Source organism: Chiloscyllium plagiosum, unplaced genomic scaffold, assembly GCF_037043375.1.
Source record: "Chiloscyllium plagiosum isolate Xiang-an unplaced genomic scaffold, Cpla_swu_hap1 HiC_scaffold_22, whole genome shotgun sequence".
In the NCBI taxonomy this organism is placed as follows: domain Eukaryota; kingdom Metazoa; phylum Chordata; class Chondrichthyes; order Orectolobiformes; family Hemiscylliidae; genus Chiloscyllium; species Chiloscyllium plagiosum.
Genome location: NW_028270160.1, coordinates 52,525,285 through 52,551,736, shown reverse-complemented (window position 1 = coordinate 52,551,736; position 26,452 = coordinate 52,525,285). Strand labels below are relative to the sequence as shown.

General features: G+C 38.7%; 1 protein-coding gene across 9 annotated transcripts in view; it reads left to right on the top strand.

The window, feature by feature from the left end:
• Positions 1-26,452, top strand: part of pcdh15b (protocadherin-related 15b) — a 1,538,224-nt gene that overhangs the window by 1,260,243 nt on the left and 251,529 nt on the right. For all 9 annotated transcript variants that reach the window (XM_087999065.1, XM_087999066.1, XM_087999064.1 and 6 more), the window contains 2 exons: positions 416-721; positions 25,946-26,170. In XM_087999065.1, the coding sequence (XP_087855191.1) occupies positions 416-721; positions 25,946-26,170 (531 nt within the window). The remainder of the gene's footprint in view (positions 1-415; positions 722-25,945; positions 26,171-26,452) is intronic.

The window sequence follows — 26,452 nt, the reverse complement described above, 5'->3', positions numbered from 1 at the left end:
TTGCTTGTTTAATATTGAAGCTGAGTTGCATTTTTGTTTTTGCAAGATATTTTTGGACATCCTCTGTTTAACCTTTAAGTGCTTTACAGTCTTTTCACCAAAACAAATGGCTCCTTTCCCTGCTCTGCAATCTTATTGAACAGGGAGGAAGATATGCTGAATGTGGCTTTTCATATCTTCTATTTTGCGAAATAGTACCTTTGACAAGTATAAGGATGTGATCCTGCTTTGAAAATGTTTTATATTCCTACTCTAACTTATCTGGATTCAAAATGTGAATAAGTATGAATTCTTTTACAATCAAGACCTTAAATACGATGCACTAAATGTCATATTGTCAAATACGTACAATACAGTTTGAAACGTTTTTACAAATCCGTGTCTATATTAACACACTTATATTATGTCTTCTCAGGCTACTGATCCAGATGCTGGTGTCAATGGACAAATTCGATACAGCTTGGCAAACTTCAATAACCTTTTCAGAATCACATCAAATGGTAGCATTTACACAATGACTTCCTTGGACCGAGAAACAGAAGACAAGTACAATCTACTTGTAGAGGCTTCAGACGGAGCAGTGGATCCTCGTCACTCAACCGTGACTGTACCAATCAGGGTTCTTGATGTTGATGACAACAGTCCTGTTTTCTCGCAATCAACCTATGTAGTTTCTGTACCAGAAAACAATGAAGCTGGAATGATTATTCTGCAATTACAGGTAAATAAAGCACAACTAATATTGGCTATGAATGCACCAACTTTGGAGTGAATAATGTGCAAATATGTTTGCATGAAAAGCATAAAGCTAGTTATGGCTAGTAATGTTTGTGGATGATTCCTATTGTAATTAAACAACCAATCAAAAGTGAAAATATAACAGATAGAGGAGAAAAAGTCACCTGTAACCCAGGATGCTTCTAAACCCAATCTTCTCTACTGCACTAAATGCATCCAGGTTTACTGGGATGTATTGTGATGTTGATGTTTGAGTAAGTTGATGATTGCGGTACTGGGCTGACTTGCTGAGATGAGCTATATTGATTGACCCTGTTATTCTATTTCAGTCAAGAGAGATAGCAATGTTAAGTTTCCGCCTCGGTTAACCAGACTCCAAGAGTACAAGCCCTGCATGGTTTTATTACTGATATTATTTAAGTTCAAGTGACTGTGTTCAGTCAGATTATTTTACTTGTCATGAACATAGTGCTAGGCTATGGCAACAGTTTGGGAACAATATCTATCTTCATATCCCTTGATTCAGCTCTGCTCTTCCTGCCAATTCTTTCCACTGAGGCATCTTTAAATGGGACACAAGGTTTGTATTGCCTCTTCCATTGCCAGTGCATCACTTTCTGTACTGGTTGTCACACTCATTAAAAAAAAAATCATATATTGAAAGTTTATATCACATTTATGATGCCAGGAATGATTGCAACATATGCAGCAAAATCATAGAATCTCTATAATGTGAAAGCAGGCCATTTGGCCCATCGAATCCGTACTGACTCTGCAAACAGCATCCTACCCAGAGCCACCCTATCCTTGTAACCTTGCATACCCCATAGCTAATCCACTGAGTCTGCACATACCTGGACAGTATGGGCAATTTACCCTGGCCAATCCACCTAACCTGCTCATTTTGGACTGTAGGAGGAAACGGGAACACTCGGCAGAAACCCACGCAGACACAGGGAGAATGTGTAAACTCCACACAGACAGTCGCCCAAGGCTGGAATATAATCCAGATCCCTGGTGTAGTGAGGCAGCAATGCTAACCACTGAGCCACCATGCCAGCTGTTGGATTTTACTTTGAAATAGTTTCAATTCTAGGTCCTTTTCTGATTCATCCTTTGACTAGGAATTTCTGGTCAACACACGTTTGTGGTTACACTCCTAAATTCCACATTTCATATGCAGTTTCCATGATTCCAAGTATTTTCCTTCATGTATATAATTTGATGCCTTAGTTATCTCACAATAGTGCTGCATTGATTAACCTTTAAATAGGGAATTTTAATTGAGAAGCAGTAAACATTTAAGGCTTTGCCCAGGTTCATCTTCATGTGCATCAAAGTTATTTCTTTTCCCTTTAACTTAAGGGACTTTTGCTGTCTTTTATGATGGATTCCCAGAGTGAAATTCATCAACAAAAAGCAATAATCTTCTGGCATTCACTATTTCAAAGTCTTTAGTGACTGTTTGGCATCTTAAATAAATGATGGATATTATCGCTGCAGTTTATATCTCATTGACTGCCTTTTATATAATTATTGCAGCACACAGCTTCTTGTACTGAAGAACAGCAGTAAAACTGTGGTTACAAGAGTTTAAACAGCATACCCAACACACAAATAACTCTTGACTCTAAAACAGTCAGTTTTAGTTTTGTGTGATTGGTCTGATTTGTTGTTATTCTTTATTTTCACCTTATTCTCTTTCCTTTCCAATGCTACATAATTCAAGTATCCCTTTAAGCTACTGCAGTCGATAATAAAGTTGGGAAATTACAAGATCAGATGTGAGGGCTAGACGTCGCTGTCAAAAACCCTGAGGATGAAATTTACTTTTCTCTTCTTGAGAGAGCAATCCTTCTAACGCTTCTGTTAAAATGTTGTTGGTTTAGAATCTATCAACTTTTAACTGTAATGCATCACTTCTTACCATTGCTTATCTTTAGTTTACATTTGGCAATTAATAAATTAAAATTTCTAGCACTTATACCATCCATGCTTAACATGGGCAGCCATTTATAGCTGGCAAATGGTGCCAGTGACTAGTGTCTGTGACCGGAGATGGGATGTGAGAGGTGCAAGTGATATTGATGTTCACAACTCATCATCAGTCTTCCAGGCAATGCTATTAAAATGTGTACTTCTCAGCAAATTTCTGAGATTGCTGCACTGCACCCTCTTTTCCTGTGGAATAGGCATAATTAGTGGAATCAATTTTAACAAATCATCTCATAGTTTTATTCAGTTCATAAGTGTGGGAAGGCAATGATTTATTATTGTTTGATGCAAAAGCTAGTAATTGAACAAATGTTCTGGGGACCCAGGTGCAAATCCTGCCATGGTAGATGGTGGAATTGGAATTCAATGAAGAATGTGGAATTAAGGGTCCAATGATGACCATTGTTGGAAAATCTCATCTGCTTTTCATCCTTATACTTTTGCCCGAAATGTTAATTTTCCTGCTGTGCTTTTCCAGCACCACATTCTTGACTGCTTTTCATCCTTAGCTGATTTGGCCTACATGTGACTCCAGATCCTACAACACTATGGTTGACTCATAACTGCCCTCTGGACAATTAGGAATGGACAATAAATGCTGCGGTATACACATCCCATGAGTGACTTAAAGAGAACTTATAATTTAATTATGGATAACAAACATTTGCTTGAAAATGTTTTCCCATTACTTGCTATTGATTTGGTTTTTTTTTATTTATTCACAGGACATAGGAATCACTGGCCAGGCCAGTATTTATTGTCCACACCTAAATGCCCAGAGGGTAGTTGCCAATGAATCGCATTGCTGTGAGTCTGGATTCACATGAAGTCCAGACCAGGTAAGGATGGCATATTTCCCATCCAAAAGAACATTAGCAAACCAAAAGGGCTTTTCCTGACAATCAGCAATTGTTTTGTGGTCATCCAGAATATTATTGAATTAAAACTCCACAATCTGTGATGGCAAGATTTGAACCCAGGCCCCCTGAGTGTCTGGACAAATAGTTTGGTGATAATACTATTAAGTGTCCCTTGTAATGGGTAAATTATTTTAACATTGAGAGCAATTTAAGGTGGATACTATGGGCAGAATCTTTCCATTTTGGTCCCTAGTTGAACAGGATCAGCATTTTTGGTTGGGAATGTGATTCACTGAACAGAGCACACAGCTACCACTCTGTTGCAAAGCAAGCTAATTATCATCCCACCATTTGGCTCCCAGACCAATTAGGCTGGCTGGGTGGCATGACGGCTCTGTCAAAGAAAGTGTTTAAAATGAGACAATCATACAATGGGTCCATTTGTTCAATGAGTTTGGATTGCAGCAATCACAAAAATGGACAGAAGACTGGAGACGTGAGTCTCTTCCTATTACCTGGAGGTCCTGCTGTGGGACCTGAGATGCTGTGTGAGCCTAAGCCTCCAAGTATTTGTGCTCAGCCATGTATTGAGAACATATACTTCACCTGAAGACTGTGCTTCCTTTTGGGAGTGGTTTCACCTCCTTCCCAATATCTGCCATATGGAAGTTTATCAGTTGGGAGAGAAAGAGCTTACACTGTAGATTATATTGCTGCTGTTGCTGCTGGAACAGTTGGGGATGGTATAGTCTTTACCTGTGGCCCAAGGTAGAGATAATGTTAGAGCTAAATTTGCTGTACCCATTTTGTGGTGAAAGTTGACCATTGGCAATTATAGCTGAATTAGCCTTTCAAGAAGTTAGAATTCACTTGTGCCACCTCTGTTTGAGGGATGAAGTGCTTTGAGCAGCAATCTCTCATTGGCTATGGCTGGAGCTCCTCCAAAGTGGTCATAGGGCTTCCAACGTCTCAGTTTGATCAAAGAATCTCTTACTGTCAAGTCTAATGATGACCATGAAACTGTTGTAGATTGTCAGAAAATTCGTTTGGCTCGCTAATGTACTTTAGGGAAGGAAATTGTCATCCTTACCAGCTCTGGCCTACATGTGTCTCCAGACCCACAGAAATGTCATTGACTCTTAACTGCCCTCTGGGAAATTCAGAATGAGCAATAAATTATGTCCTAACCAGCAACACCCACATCCTGTGAATATATTTTTTTAAAATTGCCTCGGTATTCCGGATGAGTTGCAGTTGAAGTCCTCAATGCCGTCTCATAGGAAGAAAAGGTTATCTTCCTGAATGCCTTAAATGCCAGTGTTTCTGTGTCTCTAGTGTCACAGGCCATTAAGAGTAGATCATTTAGGAAAAATGGTGTAAGAAAAGCAAATGCAAGTGGTGTCCACTTGTTAACAAAGTGGATTCAGCATGTCCTCATTCTAGCAAAAATTCTCTTCTGCCAGATGGACAAATATATAATCATGAAGAAGCAAGTTAGATCATAGCACTCAGCTCTTGTTCACTTCAGAGTTCTCAGTGATGTCTGTATCATCCAATCTATGCATGTGCTGAAGCTAGAAGATCATTGACTTGTTTAAGTGGTGATGAACATCCATCTAACAGCAAGACATAACAAGGCTAAAGCTTCAAGAGTAGGAATATCAATCTCGCAGCCTTAATCTAATTTGAATGAAGAGAGGAATTCTAAATGCAGTTCACAGCATCCAGGAATGGATTCCAGAATGGTGGGATCAAATTAAGTCATCTGCACAAGATTCCTTTATCATAGAATCATAGAATTCCTACAGTATAGAAACAGGCCATTTGGCCCAACAAGTCCACACTGACCTCTGAAGACTAACTCACCAGACCCATTCCCCTATCCTATTACTCTACATTTACTGAGTAATGCACCTAACCCACACACCCCTGGACATTATGGGGTAATTTAGCATGGCCAATTCACCTAACCTGCACATCTTTGGACTGTGGGAGGAAACTGAAGCACCCAGAGGAAATCCACACAGACACAGGGAGAATGTGCAAACTCCACACAGACAGTCGCCCAAGGCTGCAATCAAACCCGGGTCACTGGCACTGTGAGGCAGCAGTGCTCACCACTGAGCTACCGTTCCTTGCCCAGATGATTGAGTTGGAGCATCATCAGCACCAGATCTGGTTCAGTGAAAATAAAGAAATGTATATCTTCTAGAACAAAAAAAATGAGCAGCCTTCATTACTTGGCAACTTGAGTCAAAAGGACAGCATTCCAATAGCTGAAAGGTGATGCTCAAAGACACATCTGGATGACAAAAGACATGTTGGGAAGAGAAAGCATGAGAGTTTCAAAGTTAAGTTTGCCATCATGACATGGGAAGGGTGTTTAAAGCCACCAAGCCCATGGGCAAAAATCATCTCATAATGATGACAATGTCATCCCTCATTTTCAACAATTCCTAAGCAATGAATCCAGAGTTACAACTGATAATTCTCCAGCGTATCTGCCAGTACCCTGAAATGGAATCTATGAGTGAATTGCCAGCATTAGGAGACATGCAACAATCAAATGGATGAAAAACAACAAAACCTGTGTTCCACAACCTTAGTCCACTTGAGGTCTTTGAAGCTTCTTTGCTTAATTCAAGACTTTATGCACACATCCTATTGATTTGAGAGAAAAATACATTTATCCCTGATTTCAGGATGCAACAAGTGTAACCATTTTCACGAAGGGAAATAAATCATGTGTCGTTTATAACAGGGAAAATACTGACCTGCATTCTCCTAAATTGCCTTTTTGCTGTGGCTGAGGAAATCCTCTGAGGAAACAGAGTGTGACTTTAGACTTTCCAAAAGGAACCTGTGACATGGTCTTTTTGTTGCTACACAAATCCAAGACGAAGGTTGAGACCAGCACCAGAAACCATTCACTGCTTTATTTGACTCAGCCAAAGCATTCAACATTTGACTTTTTTAACTTTAGATTTAATTTAACTCTGTGAATTGTGCTACAAAGATTTGAATGTCCAAGAAATGTCTTCATAACTCTGCAACGGACTTGTGGGGGCTCTAAAACTTCAAAATCCAAACCAGAGTCAAGAAAAGCTGCATCATAGTCCCCAAACTATTTACAATCTATCTGACAGTGACTATTGACTTTATCAAAGACCATCTGCCTTCTCATGTAGGTATTAAATAACTCCTAAATGGAAATCTGTTTAACCTCAGTTAAAAATTCTTCAAAACTAAATTAACCATGTTAAAGATACACGGACTACGGTTCATGAATGACTGCAGTCATTGTCCACTCTAGAACAGATTTGCAAGCCACTCTTGAACCTAAATACTACATACAAGAAATTTGGCCTGTTACTGAATATTGCTAGAACAAACCTCCTATCAGCCTACACCTGATCACCCAAATATTACACCTGTTGAAGCAGAGACTCTGGATTATAGTGAGCACTTAGCACCCATCACTCTCAACAGTCTGCCACTAATGAAGAGATCTGACATCAGATGAGTTGGCAAAAGTGAGGACTGGAAACCAGAGTTTAGATCAGAGTGGTGCTGGAAAAGCACAGCAGGTCAGGCAGCATCCGAGGAGCAGGAAAATCGATGTTTTGGGCAAAAGCCTTTCTTCAGGAATAGAGGCAGGAAGCCTCCAGGGTGGAGAGATAAATGGGGAGGTTGTGGAGAAGCGGTGTAGAGGTCAGTGCACCAAACTACCATTGCACCCATTTTATCTGAGCTTCAGGGCAGAGGAATTGACCTGGGGGTTGCAGCGAGAGAGAGACTCACTGAGATTCTTGTGGAGAGAGGAGGAGAACTTCTTCAAGGAAGGCATCCTTGCAAGAGGATTCGCAGTAAGATTAAAATCAACTCGGCAAAAGTGAGGACTGCAGATGCTGGAAACAGGAGTTTTGTGCCACTTGGTCTTCCGCACCTGCTGCAGTGAGTGATGTGGTAGTATACAAAATGGTTATTATCTTAACACCCTCGTAGTGCAGTAAGACCTGGTCTGAGTAAAAGAAATACATGAGAGTACAAGAGAAATTCCATCAACAATGCCTCGGCCACATCCTCCATATTCATTAACAGAACTGTCAAACAAAATTCTATTTTCTGGATTAGTGGTGCTGGAAGAGCACAGCAGTTCAGGCAGCATCCAAGGAGCAGCGAAATCGACGTTTCGGGCAAAAGCCCTTCATCTATGTCCTTCTCAAGGCCAGCTCCATAAGTGTTCAGGCAAAACTGCAGCAATATCAATTACAGTAGAGCACATAACATTGCCAGAAGCCAAAAAGCATCAACCCACCTGTTTCTCAACTATCAAAGGGCCAACATATAGAGACAATGGAAAAACACTTGCAAAATTGTCATTGAGAAGTATCTTTGAAGGGAAATAATGCTGGCCAGTCGAGTGATATCCATATCCTGTGAAAGGATTAAAATTCTTATTCCTCTCTCCCCTCTGCATATTACTTTACCCGTTTATGTATGAATATTTATATTTGCTCATTCGTGTTATGCTGTAGCCTTTTCCTCTATTCCTAATTTGCCGCATTATATCTTTCCCTGTGGCTGGTGACGTATTGACTATGTCCAATAGTGTGAAGATCACTCTAATGCTCCTTATCGCTAAACAAGCTGTAACCATGCTGTCTCCCCAGTGGTACAATATTCTCCTTTATCATTACAGCAACACTACTTGCCTTTTTTTCCTTATTTTTCTAACCACCTTGTATTCAAGAATATTTAGTATCACTTTTTAGCTAATCTGTTATTAATAAGACATTTTCTCATGTAGCAATTTGTGCCTGCAGCTCATTAACCTTATTTCGCATACATTTTGTGTTAGCATAGATGGACTGTAAATCCAATTTAGAGCTTTTTGCATTATCTCTTACTCTGACTGCACCTTTTTTATCTAATGCTTTCTATTTCACTGACTCATTTGAATACCTTATATTTTGTTTTTAATATTGCTTCCTGGTTCTCATCCCAAAACATACCAGTAAACAGTTCTACAAGACTGTCAGTTCTGATTCTGTTTATACACAACCTTTTGGGCTTCGGTGATATCCACTTCTCCCAGTCCCAATGTCCCAAACTAAAGCTTCCTCTTGTGTACAGATTCTGTAATTACTTTTCTGTTCATCTGCTCAATTCTCCAATCCTTACATGCATTAGTGCATGGCATTACTAGTAATCCATCGATACCTATCTTTGAGACCCTGCTTGTTAGTCTTTTTTTTAGCTCCCTAAAATCTCTTTGTAGGACATTGTCCATCTTCCTACCTATGTTCTTGATACAAATCAGGGTTGCAACCATTGGCTGTTCACCATCCATCTCCCCTCTGAGAGCTTTACTGCTCCTCAGTGACATCCTGGAAGATGGCACCAGGAGGACAAAACACCATGTTGCAATCACATGTGCAACAACAGCAATGGCTGACTGTTCCCTTAGCTCCAGAAATCATACCATCATTGCCTTTCCCAGTCTTACTCCTGGCCCCTATGTAACTGAGTCACAAGTGGACCATGCCATGGACCTGGCTCTGGCTGCACTCCCCAGGGGATCTGTCACCTTTGCCAGTGTTCACTTGGCAAAGAACTGAACAATTGTTGGAGAATGAAATACACTGAAGGATCTATGGCATTACATGACTGACCTTGTTTGTTAGCTACCCAGCTTCTTAAGCTATAGTTTGACCACTTCTAAAATGTGCTGCCCATGAAATCTTAGTCTCTCAGATGCCCTGCATTGATACCAGTTACTGCTCCAGCTCCAAAACCTAAAGTTTGGGTTTCTTTGGAAGATGACACTTCATTCAAGAAGTGTAGCTGTTGGCACAGAAGTGCCCTGTCATAACTCTACTTATTGAACAGCTAACTAAATTAATGGAAATTAAATGTGAGGACTTCTAAAATTCTTCATGTGTGAACATGGACAAAACAATGTTAACCTGACCTCTGACCATAGAGGATATGACAGTCACATCACAACGTGCCACAGTGATTTACAACCATTCCACAGTGTCATACAACCATTCATCTTCATTAACAATTTCATAATTTTTGCAGTAAACTCATCCTGAAACAAAGTTTTTTTTTGTGACTTGAAGCAAGGACAGAGCAAAAAGTTTATGTTTTATACAGGATTCACAAAATAACAGATGGTTGGGATGATGTACAGCTGTATATGAGTCCCTTGCTGGTTTTAGTTTTGTGTGCGCAAGAATAGTCCCAGTCTTAGTTAGTCTCATAATTTACATCAGGCCATCTGTTATTGTGTGTGAAATTTAGATTTTTGATTTCAACAGCTTATCATTTAATACCTCTGTGGCAGTTTTCTTGCAATAACTTCTTTCTGGCCGGTGAGTCTGAAATACATTTTTTTTTTAATTTTCATCAGAAGTTGTGTTTTACAGTCTCAGGCAAAGTTGCTTTATGTCACTTCTGGGACTCCATGCCATTATCATGCATGATCAGGTCAGTGTTAGCCCAGCCAGCTGCATATTCAAGGAGCGTCTACAATGCCTTGTGCAATTTTACCAAATAAAAATGCACTTGCGTGTTGTTACAACTGAGGCTAGAGGAGTGCACAGGTGCCCTAGTTTCATTACTCCAACAGTCACAATGTAAATTAAAAATATTTTTTTTCCCAGTTACCAAAGTGGCCACTTAAACACATCATCTTTAAAAAAAACAAGTGATCTGTCAACCACGTATTTTAATGAACATGGTTATTAGTGTATTATCAAAACTTATTCAATGAACATGTAATCGAAATAGGAGGTTGCAGAGCTCTGAAATGCAGAGTGATCTGGATGCACTAGTGTGTGAATCATAGAAGGTTAGCGTACAAGTGCACCAAGTAACCAGGAATGCCATTCGAATGCAAATTTAATTGCGAGGGGAATTGAATGTTGAATTAGAGAGGTAATGCTTCAGCTGTCCAGGGCATTGGTGATACTGCATGTAGAGTATTGTGTCACTGTGTTTACAAAAGGATGAGTTGGAAGTAGTTCACAAAATGTTTACTAGTTTAATACCTTTTATAACTAGTATTAAACTAGTACAAGTTTAATTCCTCAGTCCAGGAATGAGTAGACTGCCTTAAGAGAAAAGACTAGATCTGTATCCTCTGTATAAGATTTTAGAACAGTCAGAGGTGACTGAAATGAAATATATAAGATCCTGAGGGAACTTGACTAGGTGGACATTAAGAGAACGTTGCCTCTTGTTGGACAATCTAGTACCAGGGGTCATAGTTTTTAAAAAAATGATGCCTGTTTAAGACAGAGATGAGGGAACTTTTTTTCCCTCTGAGGTTTTTGAGCCTTTAGAATTTCCTTTCTAAAAAGGCAGTAGACACAGAGTCTGTAAATATTTTTAACGCAGAAGTAAATAGATCCTTGATTACCAAGGAAATGAAAAAAATCAGGGATATATAGGAATGTAGAGTTAAGGCTAAAATCAAATAGTCATAGAGTTACATAGCATGGAAACTGACCAACCTGTCTGTGCTGACCAGATATCCTAAATTAATCTAGTCCCATTTGCCAACATTTGGCCCATATCTCTCTAAATCCTTCCTATTCATGTACCCATTCAGATCCCTTAAAAATGTTGTAATTGTACCAGCCTCTACCAATTCCTCAGGAAACTCATTCCATGCACGCACCACCTTCTGCATGAAAAAAAATGCCCTTTAGGCCCCCATCACCTTAAAACTATGCCCTCTAGTTTTGGACTCACCTACACTGGGGAGAAAGACCTTGTCTATTTACCTATTCATGCTCCCCATAACTCTATAACCCTTAGCTCAGCCTGACACTCCAGGGGAAAAAAAAGCCCAGCCTATTCAGCATCTCCCTATAGCTCAAATCCTCCAAGCCTGGTAACAACCTTGTAAATCTTTCCTGAACTCCTTCAAATTTAACAATCATGATCAGCCATGATCTTATTGAATGATGAAGCAGGCTCGAAAGGCCAAGTGGCAGACTCTTGTTCCTTGTTCATACACAATAATTGGTTTACATACACAGTCTGTAAGATAGAAATACAAATGCTTATCTCTCCAAGTATCCCTGAAACACACAAAACACACACACGTAGATTCTCCAGGAAGGAAAGACAGAAATAGATTTATCTGCAAATTAAATTTCTGAAAAACAAAACACATTTTACCAATTGATTATTCTTAAAGATAAAAGAATAAAGCACTAGATGTACCAAAGTCTGTTACACTGATGTTCTGGCATTTGTTGTTAAGAAACTAATCATGGAATATTGTCTCTGAACCCTTGCAGATGCAACTTTCTCTGGAAATACATTCTTAAGATTGTTCAATCACTCTTTCAAAAGAGGCATTAGGTTTCAAAATGAACTAAGTAAGAACCTTTTTATTTTCATAAATCACAGAGATCAGCTCCGTAGCTCATTCTTAGAAGATATCTTTCTAACTTAATCAGACAAAAACATATACCTTCCCCATACAGTGACTGATCAAATCACAGTCCTAGCTGAGATCTATGGGAAAGCTTGCATTTATTGTGATTTACAAGAAACATTGTTTGAATACAACATCTCCAATGTCCATAGTGAATTTTCAGTAACCTATCCTAAATAAATCACTGCAGATATTTCCACAAAGCTTTAAATAAATCATAATCATTCAAAACGTAAGTCCTGTCACAGCAGTATTAAATGTAAAATGTATTCATGTAGAGTATAAATGAGCTACATTTGTTTTAAGTTTAAATCTACTCCTCTTTAAAATTGGCAAATGGAAAGATTTGTTTACTGTTGGCTTCTTGAAGTCTCTTATACTATTTGAAAAAAGAAAATAAATCATTATTTTGCATTTCTATAGTATGTTTAACATTGACTGGTCAACTCAAAACCAGTTCAGAAGCAGTAAAATATATGGTAAGCAGTGTCATTGTTCTGTAAGCTAACAAAACAGCCAAAACAAGGCCCCAAAATAACATAAAAGGTTAGCTAATATGTTTCTTGTGGTGCTGATTAAATGTTAAACTGTAGCACTCTATGCAAATGCCACTGCTCTTTTTCAAATTTTGTGATATGATATTTTACAACCACCTGGAGCTGAACATACCATCTCAAAGATAAAGGCCTGGATTTTACTCTCATAATAACAGTAATGGTCTTACTGCTGTCCAATATTGAATAAAATTAACAGCAAATTATGGTGATCATACATGCGCAATAAACCATGATATTATAGAAGGTGTCTTTTGGGATACAATGGTCCTACACAGCGAGTATTCGTAGAATCTACATGGAACCCATTATTAAAATTCATCCTGCGCTGTGTACTTCTGCTTATTTGATATTCCAAGGGAGCAGTGCATCAGTGTCAGGCAGCAAATGATTAGTGCAGAAGCTTTGAATCCAGCAAAGCCTCTCAGTACCTGGCACAATGTTCCCTACAGACCTTTGCAACTTGAAGCAACAAATAAAAGCACCAGCAGTTGTGGGAGTGAAGCAGAAACCAGAGGAAATGCGCCAGCAACTAAGCGGCAAGAACCTTCCTCAACAGCAAACTGAAAAAAAAAACAAAGAATTGTAGAGGCTGGAAATCAGAAACAAAATCACAAATTGCGGGAAAAACTCAGCAGATTTGGCAGCATCGGTGTAGAGAAATCAAAGTTAATGTTTGGGATCCATTTTCAGAACTGATTGAAGCTAGGAAACATTTGACATTTGTGTGAGAGAAGGGGTGGTGTGGAGGGAGGGGGAAGGAGTAAATGATAGGTAGAGATGGACCCAAAAAGAGAAAAACAGTTGGCCAAACAAAGGAATAGCTGACCTTCACCCATTTGTCAACCCAACTTCTGACATTCTCACACATGCAATGAAGCAATGACATCCAGCCACTGCTGGTTAGAGAGAGCCTATGTTCCGATATAGTATGCTAGGACAGTCTTTGCTAGTAGGAGAAGCAGAATAAGACAGGAAGTTGTGAGATCTTGCTGTAGCCACATAAATGATTCCCGTTTGACACAGCAGATAAAGTTAGGACTGAGTGTGCACAGTTTTGCTGGCATAATAAGTCATAATTACTTCCAAGCTACCCCATTGCCCTGAAAACTTCATTTTGCAAGTCTGGTATCTTATCCCTTCATAAGGTAGATTTTATGACCAGAATAGATTTTTGAAAAACGTTATCAAATACCTGCTTATCTACTGACCTTCCCTTTAGTCTACTTTTCCACCCAAAGAGAGAACTTTTTCTTTATACTTATGTGATTGGCCTTATTTAATTTCAGGACACTGCTTTGAGACTGAGTTGCTCTCCCTCAACTGAAATTGAAATTTTACCTCAATGTGATCACTATCCTGGAGAGAATCCTGGACTATGAGATTTCTTCTTACTCCTTCCTCATTTCTTATTAGCTCTAAAATAATCTATTCCCTGGCAAGTTCTGCAATAAGAAACATTCCCCATTTTACTTTGTCTTCTATGTTAACTTGCCCATCTAATTTCTCCAATCAATGTGCAGTTTCGAGTCAGTCATGACTTTTGTAGTCCCCTCCTACATGTCTTAATTATTTCCTGACTTAATACATTGTCTGACAGTGAGTAATTTCTTGGGAGCATCTAGACAGCTCCCTCCTGTGAGTTCATTCTCTTGCTTTTCTTTATATCCACCCAAACTTCTGACACGCGTTTGTTGTGCAGAGTAGTAGAAATACAGATTACTATGTTGTTAGAATCAGAGAGAATGGAAAATTTGAAAGCATCTGCTCAAAAGGCAGCTATCAAACATGGGGCTTCTTCTTGGATTGCTTGGACAGCACAGTGGCTCAGTGGTTAGCACTGCTGCCTTACAATACCAGGGATCTGGGTTCAATTCCACCCTCTAGCAACTGTCTGTGTGGAGTTTACATATTCTCCCCATGTCTGTGTAGCATTCCTCCCACAGTCCAAAGATGTGCAGATTAGGTGGATTGACCAGGGTAAATTGCCCATAGTGTCCAGGGATGTGCAGGCTAGGTGGACTATCCATAGGAAATGCAGGAACGAGGTGGGTCTGGGTTGGATGCTCTTCAGAGGGTCAGTGTGGACTTGATTGGCCTGCATCCACACTATGGGGATTCTATGCTGCAAGACAGGGAGAGAAAATTGCGTGCAGATAGAGGAAGCACAGTAGAAGTCTAAACTATTTAGACAGAACCTCTGCAGTAGCAGGAAAAGAAACAAGTCACTTTAATCAATCAATCATAATTACAAAATCTCACCATTCCACACAGTGTAATAACCAGAAATTGGCTTGATTCCCCAGACCTTGGTAAAATTAAAAGCTCGAACGAGGTATGAAGAGCTTTGAGTAGATATTTGACAAGAAAGTCAAGGGTCATGAAAGATTGACAGGCAAGGAGTCAAGGGCACAATCAGCAGATTCACTTTCAGTCACAAAGTCTTATCAAACTGTGGAGCATACTCACTGGACTCATTGACCAAATCCTCCCACTATTTTTTCTGTTCTCGTATATCAGTGAAAAGGATGAACCACCCATGTAAACGAGGGTGATCAAGGAGAGCATCCAATCAAAAACTAAGGCATACAAAACAACAAAACTTTGTGGTAGGCCAGTGGCAGATAACTAAAGAACTAGTGAAGAGGGAAAAAATCGATTATGAAAATCAATTGGCCAGAAATAAAAAGAGCAAACAGCAAGAGCTTCTAAGCATATATATTTTTAAAAAGAGAATAGCTAAAGTAAGTGTAAGGCCTCAGGATGCAACCAAGGAATTGATAATAGCAGACAGAGAAATGGCAGATGAAAATGTGTTGCTGGAAAAGCGCAGCAGGTCAGGCAACATCCAAGGAGCAGGAGAACCGACGTTTCGGGCATGAGCCCTTCTTCAGGAGAAGGGCTCATGCCCGAAATGTCGATTCTCCTGCTCCTTGGATGCTGCCTGACCTGCTGCGCTTTTCCAGCAACACATTTTCAGCTCTGATCTCCAGCATCTGCAGTCCTCACTTTCTCCCGACAAAGAAATGGCAGATGATTTAAGTCAATATTTTGCATTACAGCGGAGACGTCATAAATATCTCAAACATAACATATAAGCAAGATGCTAATGAGCGGAAACTAACAGTTTCTGAAATGAGGGATAAAATATTTAACAAACTAATAGGATAAAAGACAAACAAGTCACCAAGACCAGTAGGCCAGCATCCAGAGACTTTAAAGAAAGTCACTGCAGAGATCGTGGAGGTTTTTGTCAAAGTACTCACTTGATTCCAGGAAAGATCCAGTGGACTGGCAAACTATTAATAAGATGCTGTGTTTAAGAAGGAAGGGAGATGACAAACAAGAAACTGTCGGGCAGTTTAGGGCATTTTGTGATGAGGACATAAGGAATCTGCAAGAGGCTATATATTGGTTGAGTAATTCAACAAAAAACTTGTCAGATCAAGCTTTGTAGGTCATGCAATTTATTAGAAAGAATCAAAGGCAGAGTTTTATCTAAATGGAGAGAGACTCAAAATAATGCACAAAACACACAATGCTAACGTACAGGTGCAGCGAGTAATTAAGAAGGCAAATGGAACTTTGACACTTTTTGCTAGAGGTTTGAGTTTAAGAATAAGGAAGTCTTTTTACAATTTTACAGCATGTTGGAGACTGTACCTGGAGTATTGTGTACAGTTTTGGCCCCTGTAATAAAGAAAGGATATATTGATACTGAAGGCTGTTCAAAAAAGTTTCACTTGGCTCATTGCTGGGGTAAAGCGGTTGACTTATCAAGAAAGGCTATGTAAATTTATTGTTCATGAGAGTTTAGAAGAATGAAGGATGATGTTCTTGAAACATACAAGTTTCTGAGAGCTCATGACAGGGTAGATCTGAAAAGATGTTTTCACGAGTGAACAAATCTCTAACTAGTTACAAAACAAGGGTCACTCAATTAAAACAAAGATACAAAGGAATTCCCAGAGTGTAAGTAAATGTATGGGATTTTCTACCCCTGCGATGATAAAATGTGGAGCTAGAAAAAGCACAGCAGGTCAAGCAGCTTCAGAGGAGCAGGAAAGTCAACGTTTTGGGCAGGACCCTTCATCAGGACACTACCCCAGAGAGTTGTGAAGTTTACATCACAAATGTATTTAAAGTGGTATTCACAGATGTTTGCAATATTAGAGAGTTGATAACTATGCTGAGCTGGTATTAAAGATAGAACAGAAATGACAAGTCATTTCTTCAGCCAGAGAGTGGTGGGCCTGTGGAATTCATTGGCACGAAGAGCAGTGGAGGCCGGGACATTAAATGTCTTCAAGGCAGAGATTGATAAATTCTTGATCTTGCAAGGAATTAAGGGCTACGGGGAGAGTGCGGGTAAATGGAGTTGAAATGCCCATCAGCCATGATTAAATGGCAAAATGGACTTGATGGGCCAAATGGCCTTCCATCCACTCCTATCTCTTATGGTCTTATGGTCTTATGAGTTAACATTTCAGGGAGATCAGCTATAGTCTTGTTAAATGAGCAGGCAGGATTGAGAGGCTAAATGGCTTACTTCTGATTCCGCTTCTTATATTCTCATGTAGAATTACTTCACCTGGAAATCCCATGGAGGGAAACCACTTGTGCAGCTGAATAAATGTTTAGCTGAGCATGTTTGACAGGGGGTTATAACAGGTTGCAGAGGCAGATTATGCACTACATCTGAATTGAATATTGAGTGATGACATAACCAACCCACATGCTAACCTGTACTTTGCTCCTCTCTAAGAGTGGAATGCCAAACAGCCATATGTGACTGGAAGTGAATCTGCTGAAATTTTCAGCCTTTCCAGCTTTCATATTGCCAACACCGACTGCCTTCTGAAATCCAAGTTTGCAGTCACAATTTCTCCCAAGTTTTAATTCCCTTGAAGTCTGTTGATGCACTGTTTTACACTATTGCACAGTCAAAATATGCCTTATTGAGTGCAGTGTAGTTGACTACACAATATGAGATTGCAATCAATTTTATTATTTCAGCACAGATCTTCTGCTAGAAATGTATCAATGCTGACTGTTAAAAGATTGAAACATATTTCTTCTAAACATAGTCATAATATACCTTTATATTATAGAATATATTTTCCAATGATATATTTTTATGCTCAAGAAAGGCTGGTAATACAATTGACGAACAATGGAATGCCCTTTCCACTTTTGTCGACCAGTGCAAAATCATTTATGTAGATCACATGAAGCAGCATGAAACATAAAGTCCATTGTTTCAAAAAGTGCTAAACTTAAGAATTCAGATCTGTTGCAGAAATGCAAATTTTCTACTACGTGTCTCAGCCAACAAGAAGAGGGTTTATCTCTAAATACATTTTTAAAGTATCCAACTAATAGTAATAGTTGACTGAAGAAATATTTATTGTTTCCTGATGTGTGCCCATTTTTAACCTTTTGTCGACTTACAGAATTCACAAATTGCCATTGAGTCCTCAGTAAAAAAATGCATTAACATTTGCCCAAAAAAGTTCAAATTTCTTATGCAAAAAAATTTTTCCAAATCACCACAATGCATGACTCCTACAATTTTCTGAACAACAAAACAACCAATTTTGTTTGTATCAAAAAAATGTAATTGAAGGGTTAAATCTTTGCCAGTGCTTCTTGATTCTTTTCGGATTTGTAACTGTTTTTTCATTAAACATCTGTCTCACCGTAGCTTTTGACGTGTATTGATCGCTTCCTCACTGTTATAAAACTCCTGTGGCCTTTCCAATCGATGGAATTAAAACAATGTTATTTTGTGGCTTTGTGGAACCTACAACGTGATGTTATTTCTGATAAGTTTACATCAACAAATTATTGAAAGGAAACCTTTCTTATCAAATGAGTATGGTTAAATCACAGTCCGCATTAAATGTAAATCAAAAAGTACAAACTAAGATAATCAAATGCCAAATGTTTGTAAGAGGGCTTATCTTAATTGTTGAGAGGGCTGTCAACTTAAGCAAAACCCAAACTGCTACTTGTTGATGTAGTGCTGAGGGAGTGCTGCCTTGTTGGAAGTACTGTACATCAGATGAGAATAAAACCAATATCTTGTCTGATTATTTTGATGATTCAGTGTTTTAAAAGATTGCATGACATTCTACAAAGAAGAGCAGGGAGTTTACTTCGCATTCTGGCCAACATTCCTCTCTCAACCAATACCGCTCAATGAAAAATAGATTAATTTGTTCCTCGTCTCATTTCCTGCCTGTGAGACCTTGCTATGTTCAAGTTGTTTGCCTACAAAACAAGCACAATTACATTTTTGAAGCTTTTAATTGGATTTCATGCTTTTCAACGCCCAGAGGACAGATAAGATTCTACAATAAATCTTTAATGGAATAGTCTCTCCATGGGGATCAGTTATGCACTGGTTGTATTCTAGTTGTATTCTAATTATTAGTTCTCTCTTTCTTACAGAATTGCACAGTATAATACTTTAATGTTTGCATTATAAGAATATACTGTGGATTTTATATGATGGAGTGTGCTAGTTTAACAACAGTTAATGACCACAAACTTTGGCTACCTATGGACGAGAAGATGATGAAAATGCAGAGGGACTGCTCCCAATGCTGTAACCCATGTGACTGCCATGTTTGAGTGTTTAATAGTGTGAGCCCCTTGTGCATGCATCAGAAGCACACAAACATTTCCAATTCTGAACTGGCATCTTACCTGCAGCTTTCGATCTTGTAGCTCCTATTCTGTCATATATTCTTTAATGGGATATGGGCATCACTGGCAATGTTAGTGTTTATTGCCCCATCCCTAATTGCCCCTTGAACCGAGGTCTTGCTCAGCAAAGAGCTGTTAAGAGTTAACAACATTGCTGTGGGTCAGGAGTCAGGTAGTCCAGACCAGGTAAGGATGGCAGATTTCCTTCTCTAAAGGGACATGAATGAACCAGGTGGGTTTTTACAACAATCAACAATGGTTTCATGGTCACATTAAACTTAGTTCCAGGTTTTTATTGGATTCAATTTCTGCCATCTGCCATGGTGGGATTTAAACTTATAGCCATAGGACATTGATTGGGTGGATGGATTAATAATCTGGCCACAATACTACTTGTCAAGCACCTTCCCATTTGGATTAGAATATTATTTTGACCCACTACATTTAACAGTGACAATTATATTTTAATGATGAATATTTGTATATTCTTAACTTTTGTTGCACTTATGTTTTTTTTTGAGTTCAAATAGAAATGGGCAAGGTATTTTAATAAAGTGTACTACATAAGATCTGTCTTTCAGCAGTCTGCTGATTGTCAAAGAACAAGTTCTGATTTTGCGTTGAATGGCTACATGGACTATTTTATTAAATTCCTTATTCAGTTTAAGATGATTAGATTAAAATTGTTTAAAGTGGAGGATACAGAAACAAGATATGAATGTGCCAGCATTAATTTCCTTTATACACCAACAAAATTGTAAAAATGTTGTAGAGTGTAAATTCTAACTCTCTCCACAGCCATGTGTCATAATTCCCAGTGGATTCTTATGTATACGCAATTTGAATAGAATATTATTGCAGCAACCTGGTAACTTAATTTCCCTCAAGAATTATTGCCAACTTATCAAAAGACATTATAAATTGGTTTGGAAGATCTTCAACAAAAAAAAACTAATGTTAATGCATTTAAAACAAAACTGTTCCCCTGTGCAACAAACAGTAACGGAGCCAAAGGAGAATTCCTGCACAGAGGTTATTGAGTGCTAAAAACAATCTTTGACCTAATCAATCATAATAGTATGATACAAAATCAAAGTAATCATAAGATTCACCCAACTTAATCTGATGGGTCACGACATTCCTGTTATAGCATGCAAAGATAATCGATGCCTTTATTACCTGCACACTGCTTTGGGATATCCTAAGGTCACAAAAGACACTATATAAATGCAAGGCTTTCCTCCTTTTAAAACAGCTTTCAGATGGGGTAAGAAATGCATTGTATCCTCACAATGTACCAAATTAAGTTTCTAATGAACAACTGCCAAGTGACTGCACTTGGAAAGAGCTAAAGAAAGTGAATCACAAAATGGGGTTTCCAGTAGAACCCCTCCTGAAAATCTTAATTGCTGTTGTCTATTTGAATTATACAATTCACTCATGTATGTTTCTTGGGTTATCCGAGTTGAATGTAACTGTGGTGATGTATCTTATGGATATGTAGAGGTCTTGAAGTTGCTAGCATACTGGACAGCTGGACTGGTTCTACAGGGATGCTTACAGAACCAGAAAAGGAATATGGCAGAATACTGACTGAAAGACACACTTTCAAGCAAAGATTATGCACCCAATTTTAATCTATTCAAAACTCACCAGTTTGTGGTGTTAAAATTGGGTCCAATATACCTAGATCGTTTATCATGTAATATGCTCTTCACATATTAAGCGTGAGATCATAAGGAGAAAGTGAATTTCAGCACTCAGTAAATAATGTCACTTACAATGCTGCTAAAAATCTTTGACCTAAGCAATCATAATATTGCAATACATAAACAAAATAATTATCTCACTCACCTTAATAGAGCAATGTTCCTCAACTGAGTTTATGTCTCAGCTCCCTCCTCTCCCTCCACATTCCTGATGAAGGGCTTATGCCCAAAACATCAACTCTCCTGTTCCTGTGATGCTGCCTGACCTGCTGTGCTTTGCGAATGCCACACTTTTTGGCTCTAATCATCTTAAACTGAATAAGGAATTTAATAAAATAGTCCATGTAGCCATTCAACGCAAAATCAGAACTTGTTCTTTGACAATCAGCAGACTGCTGAAAGACAGATCTTATGTAGTACACTTTATTAAAATACCTTGCCCATTTCTATATGAACTCAAAAAATAAAAACATAAGTGCAACAAAAGTTCACAGCCCTCACTTTTTCCAATGTTCTTGTACTACCCGTGGTCTTCTGAGATTTAGCGCTGGAGGCACAGATTAGAGTTGTCTCTAATGGGATGAATGAGTAAACTGAGGAATTAGGCTGAGTAAATTTAAACTTTGATTCATTACTGGAACATCTGCATAAAGGACAATTTCCCAATCCACCTAAACCAAAACAGCTGGAACTACACACAACATTTCTGCCAAGTGCAGAGTCAGTGGCACGAAAATTGTAAACCTGCCTCAAACACAAGAGACCTACTTAGATACCTTAAACCCAACTAACATATCGTCCTGTAAAGCATGTTTGGCATCATCTTCTATAATTTATTCTCAAAGCAAAATAATAAGCTTGATGTCAGCAATGTGTTTTGCTTCTGTGAGGTTTTCCCTTGTGAGATTTGCACAACATCAGTGTTTATTACAAATTTCATAATCTTGATACTCAATATGAGATAAGAATTGTAAAATGGAGAAGCAGTTATGCTTTAAGCATGTTTTTCTCTCAAATTACAAAAATGTCATCAAGCTTGATTAAATTAAATGTCAAATATGCTGCTTTGCATCATTACTTTAACATAATCTCATTTAATATTTCCCAAATATTAAAATATATGAAAGGGAAATAATGGCCATTGATGGATGCAGTGGTGCTTTTTAATATAGATTAGTGCTGAAGTGGAATTTACAATCCCAATATCAACAATCACCCTTAAGTCAAAATGAGCTTCGAGATTAAAGAACCTCCGGTCAGAAGAACTTTGCTATTCTAATTAATCAGTTCACAATGTGAAGTATGTTTATAGTGGTATTTCCCTGATACGTTCAAGTTTGTTTCTTGGCAATAATACATGGTATATTGTTGTTCTGTTGGAATCTTGTGAGTAGTTACGTATTAATATCAAATAAGATGAGAGCAATTTAGTAGACAACTTACAGAGCTCCTTTTCAATTGTTCATTTTTATTAACCTTTACTTTGCTAAACTTCAAGAACATGAGGATTGCAGAGGCTGGAGAGTCAGAGTTGTGCGGTGTTGGAAAAGCACAACAGGTCAGGCAACATCCGAGGAGCAGGAGAGACGACAATTTGGGAATGTAGAGGAGGAAGGGGCTGAGAGATAAATAGGAGGCTGGGGATTGAGGCTGGGGGCAAGGTAAGTAGGTAAATGAGGTGGTGATAGGTAGATGCTGGTGGGAGGTAATTTGACGTACAAAAAAGGGCTCAGTCCTTTCTGAACATGAATTGCCAACTGCAAAGTAAAAAACTTTTATGGACACTCTTAAATTGTGATTTCCTCAGCTTAAGCAGAATCTTTACATAAAATGACATTGTGTTCTACAATCAATTACTGAAACTTTTAACAGTTTTATTAATTAAGTTGAAATTTAGCCAATTAAAATCCATGAAAGAGGCAATAACTCAGGCATACCATCATAGAGTATGTTTCTATCCTCTGTCAATTACATCAAAGTCAGAACTTTGAACTTCGAGAGGGGTATATAATGGGGCAATATGAATAACCTATATCAAGGCAATGGAAAATTTGATGTGTATAATTGATGAATCACCTCCCATCAAAGTTAAAAAGATCCTCCAGCATTTCAAAAAAGACCCAAACCAGTAAAAGTTATGCTAAACCTCGATTTTGATTGACAATTCTTAAAACTATTAAAATTTGTTATTATTTGTTTCTCAACAAAAGTTAAATATGTTCTCATTTATAGAGTCATAGATTCATAGAGATGTACAGCATGGAAACAGATCCTTCGGCCCAACTTGTCCATGCCGACCAGATATCCCAACCCAATCTAGTCCCACCTGCCATCACCCAGCCCATATCCCTCCAAACCCTTCCTATTCATATACCCATCCAAATGCCTTTTAAATATTGCAATTGTACCAGCCTTCAACACTTTCTCCAGCAGCTCACGTACCATCCTCTGTGTGAAAAAATTGTCCTTTATGTCCCTTTCATATCTTTCCCCTCTCACCCTAAAACTATGCCCTTTAGTTCTGGACACCCCCACCCCAGGAAAAACACTTTGTCTATTTATCCTATCCATGCCCCTCATAATTTTGTAAACCTCTGTAAGGTTATACCTCAGCCTTCGACGCTCCAGGGAAAACAGCCCCAGCCTGCTCAGCCTCTCCCCATAGCTCAAATCCTCCAACCCTGCCAACATCCTTGTAATTCTTTTCTGAACCCTTTCAAGTTTCACAACATCTTTCCGATAGAAAGGAGACCAGAATTGCACGCAATATTCCACCAGTGGCCTAAACAATGTCCTGTACAACTGCAACATGATGTCCCAACCCCTGTACTCAATACTCTGACCAATAAAAGAAAGCATACCAAACGCCTTCTTCACTATCCTATCTACCTGTGACTCCACTTTCAAGGAACTAGGAACCTGCGTTCCAAAGTCTCTTTGCTCAGCAACACTCCCCAGGACCTTACTATTAAGTATATAGGTCCTGCTCTGATTTGCTTTCCCAAAATGCAGCACCTTGCATTTTTCTGAAATAAACTCCATCTGCCACTTCTCTGCCCATTGGCCCATCAGGTCAAGATTCTGTTGTAATCTGAGGTAACCTTCTTCGCTGTCCACTACACCTCCAATTTTGATGTCATCTGCAAACTTACTAACTGTACCTCTTATGCTAGCATCAAATCATTTATGTAAATGACAAAAAGTAGAGGACCCAGCACCAATCCTTGTGGCACTCCACTGGTCACAGGCCTCTAATCTGAAAAACAACCCTCCACTATCACCCTCTGTCTTCTACCTTTGAGCTAGTTCTCCCTTTATTCCGTGAAATCTAACCTTGCTAACCAGTGTCCCATGGGGAACCTTGTCGAACACCTTACTGAAGTCCAGATAGATCACATCTACTGCTCTGCCCTCATCAATCCTCTTTGTTACTTCTTCAAAACTTCAATCAAGTTTGTGAGACATGATTTCCCATGCACAAAGCCATATTGACTATCCCTAATCAGTCCTTGCCTTTCCAAATATATGTATATCCTGTCCCTCAGGATTCCCTCCAACAACTTGCCCATCACCGATGTCAGGCTCACTGGTCTATAGTTCCCTAACTTGTCCTTACTACCCTTCTTAAAGAGTGACACCACGTTAGCCAACCTCCAGTCCTCACCTGTGACTATCAATGATACAAATATCTCAGCAAACACTTCTCTAGCTTCCCATAGAGTTCTCGGGTACCCTGATCGGGTCCTGAGGATTTATTCACCTTTACCCGTTCCAAGACATCCAGCACTTTCTCCTCTGTAATATGGACATTTTGCAAGGTGTCACCATCTATTTTGCTACATTCTATATCTTCCATAGACTTTTCCACAGGAAATACTGATGCAAAACACTCGTTTAGTATCTCCCCCATCAAAGGCCACCTTGCTGATCTTTGAGGGGCCCTATTCTCTCCCTAGTTATCCTTTTGTCCTTAATGTATTTGTAAAAACCCTTTGGATTCTCCTTAACTCTATTTGCCAAATCTATTTCATGTCCCCTTTTTGCCCTTCTGATTTTCCTCTTAAGTGTACTCCTACTTCCTTTATACTCTTCTAAGGATTCACTCGATCTATCCTGTCTATACCTTACATATGCTTCCTTCTTTTTCTTAACAAAATCCTCAATTTCTTTAGTTATCCAGCATTCCTTATACCTACCAGCCTTTCCTTTCACCCTGACAGGAATATACTTTCTCTGGATTCTTGTTATCTCATTTCCGAAGGCTTCCCATTTTCCAACTGTCCCATATGAGCTTTTGAAAGTTTTTGCCTAATACTGCCAAAATTGGCCTTTCTCCAATTTAGAACTTCAACTTTTAGATCTGGTCTATCATTTTCCATCACTATTTCAAATCGAATAGAATTATGGTTGCTGGCCCCAAAGTGCTCTCCCACTGACACCTCAGTCACCTGCCCTGCCTTATTTCCCAAGAGTAGGTCAAGTTTTGCACCTTCTCTAGTAGGTACATCCACATACTGAATCAGAAAATTTTCTTGTACACACTTAACAAATTTCTCTCCATCTTAACCCTTAACACAATGGCAGTCCCAGTCAATGTTTGGAAAGTTAAAATCCCCTACCCTAACCACCCAATTATTCTTACAGATAGCTGAGATCTCCTTACAAGTTTGTTTCTCAATTTTCCTCTGACTATTTATGCAACTGATTAACTTCAATAATATTTGTCTTCTATGTTCCTTGTTTATTATGTCTTTTAAACATGCAAGTCTTCTTATTTGATTTTAGATAATGGTTTTTCAAAAAGATATATACAATGATTATATACATAAAGCTATTTTTCTTTCTTAAGATCTCAGTTATTAAGTGTGCTGAATTGACCAACACTGACCAACTACATTTCATTGTTTTGTTTTGTTTCAGGCAACAGATGCTGATCTTGGTCCAAATACAACTTACCGTATAAGAACAGATGAAGCCAGGAAATTGTTTTCTGTCAACCAGTGGACAGGAGAATTGTCAATTTTAGAGACTGTGGATTATGAATCTCTGTCTACTGCAGATGCAAGCTATACATTTGTTGTCGAGGCACTGGACAGTGGGGGAAGCATGCCTCCAGGTTTAGCGACTGTGATTGTCCAAGTAAAGGTAAGTGACGCATATTAGTGCAACTCAGATAAAACTTGGTTATAAATGTAATAGTTAACAGTTAATGGATCTAAATGGTAAAGGATCTTCATTGCCTTCATTTCAAATTATTAAAAAAATCAAAAATCAAAAGCAATGTGTTTAAATCCAATGTATGCATAAATTTGCTGTAATGCAGCTTTGTTGCTTTTGAGTGTAACTGGAGTTTGGTGAAACAGGGAGACTCAAAGGGTAAATTTTAAGAAATAATATAATTTATGGGCTAATTTCAATCTAAGGTTA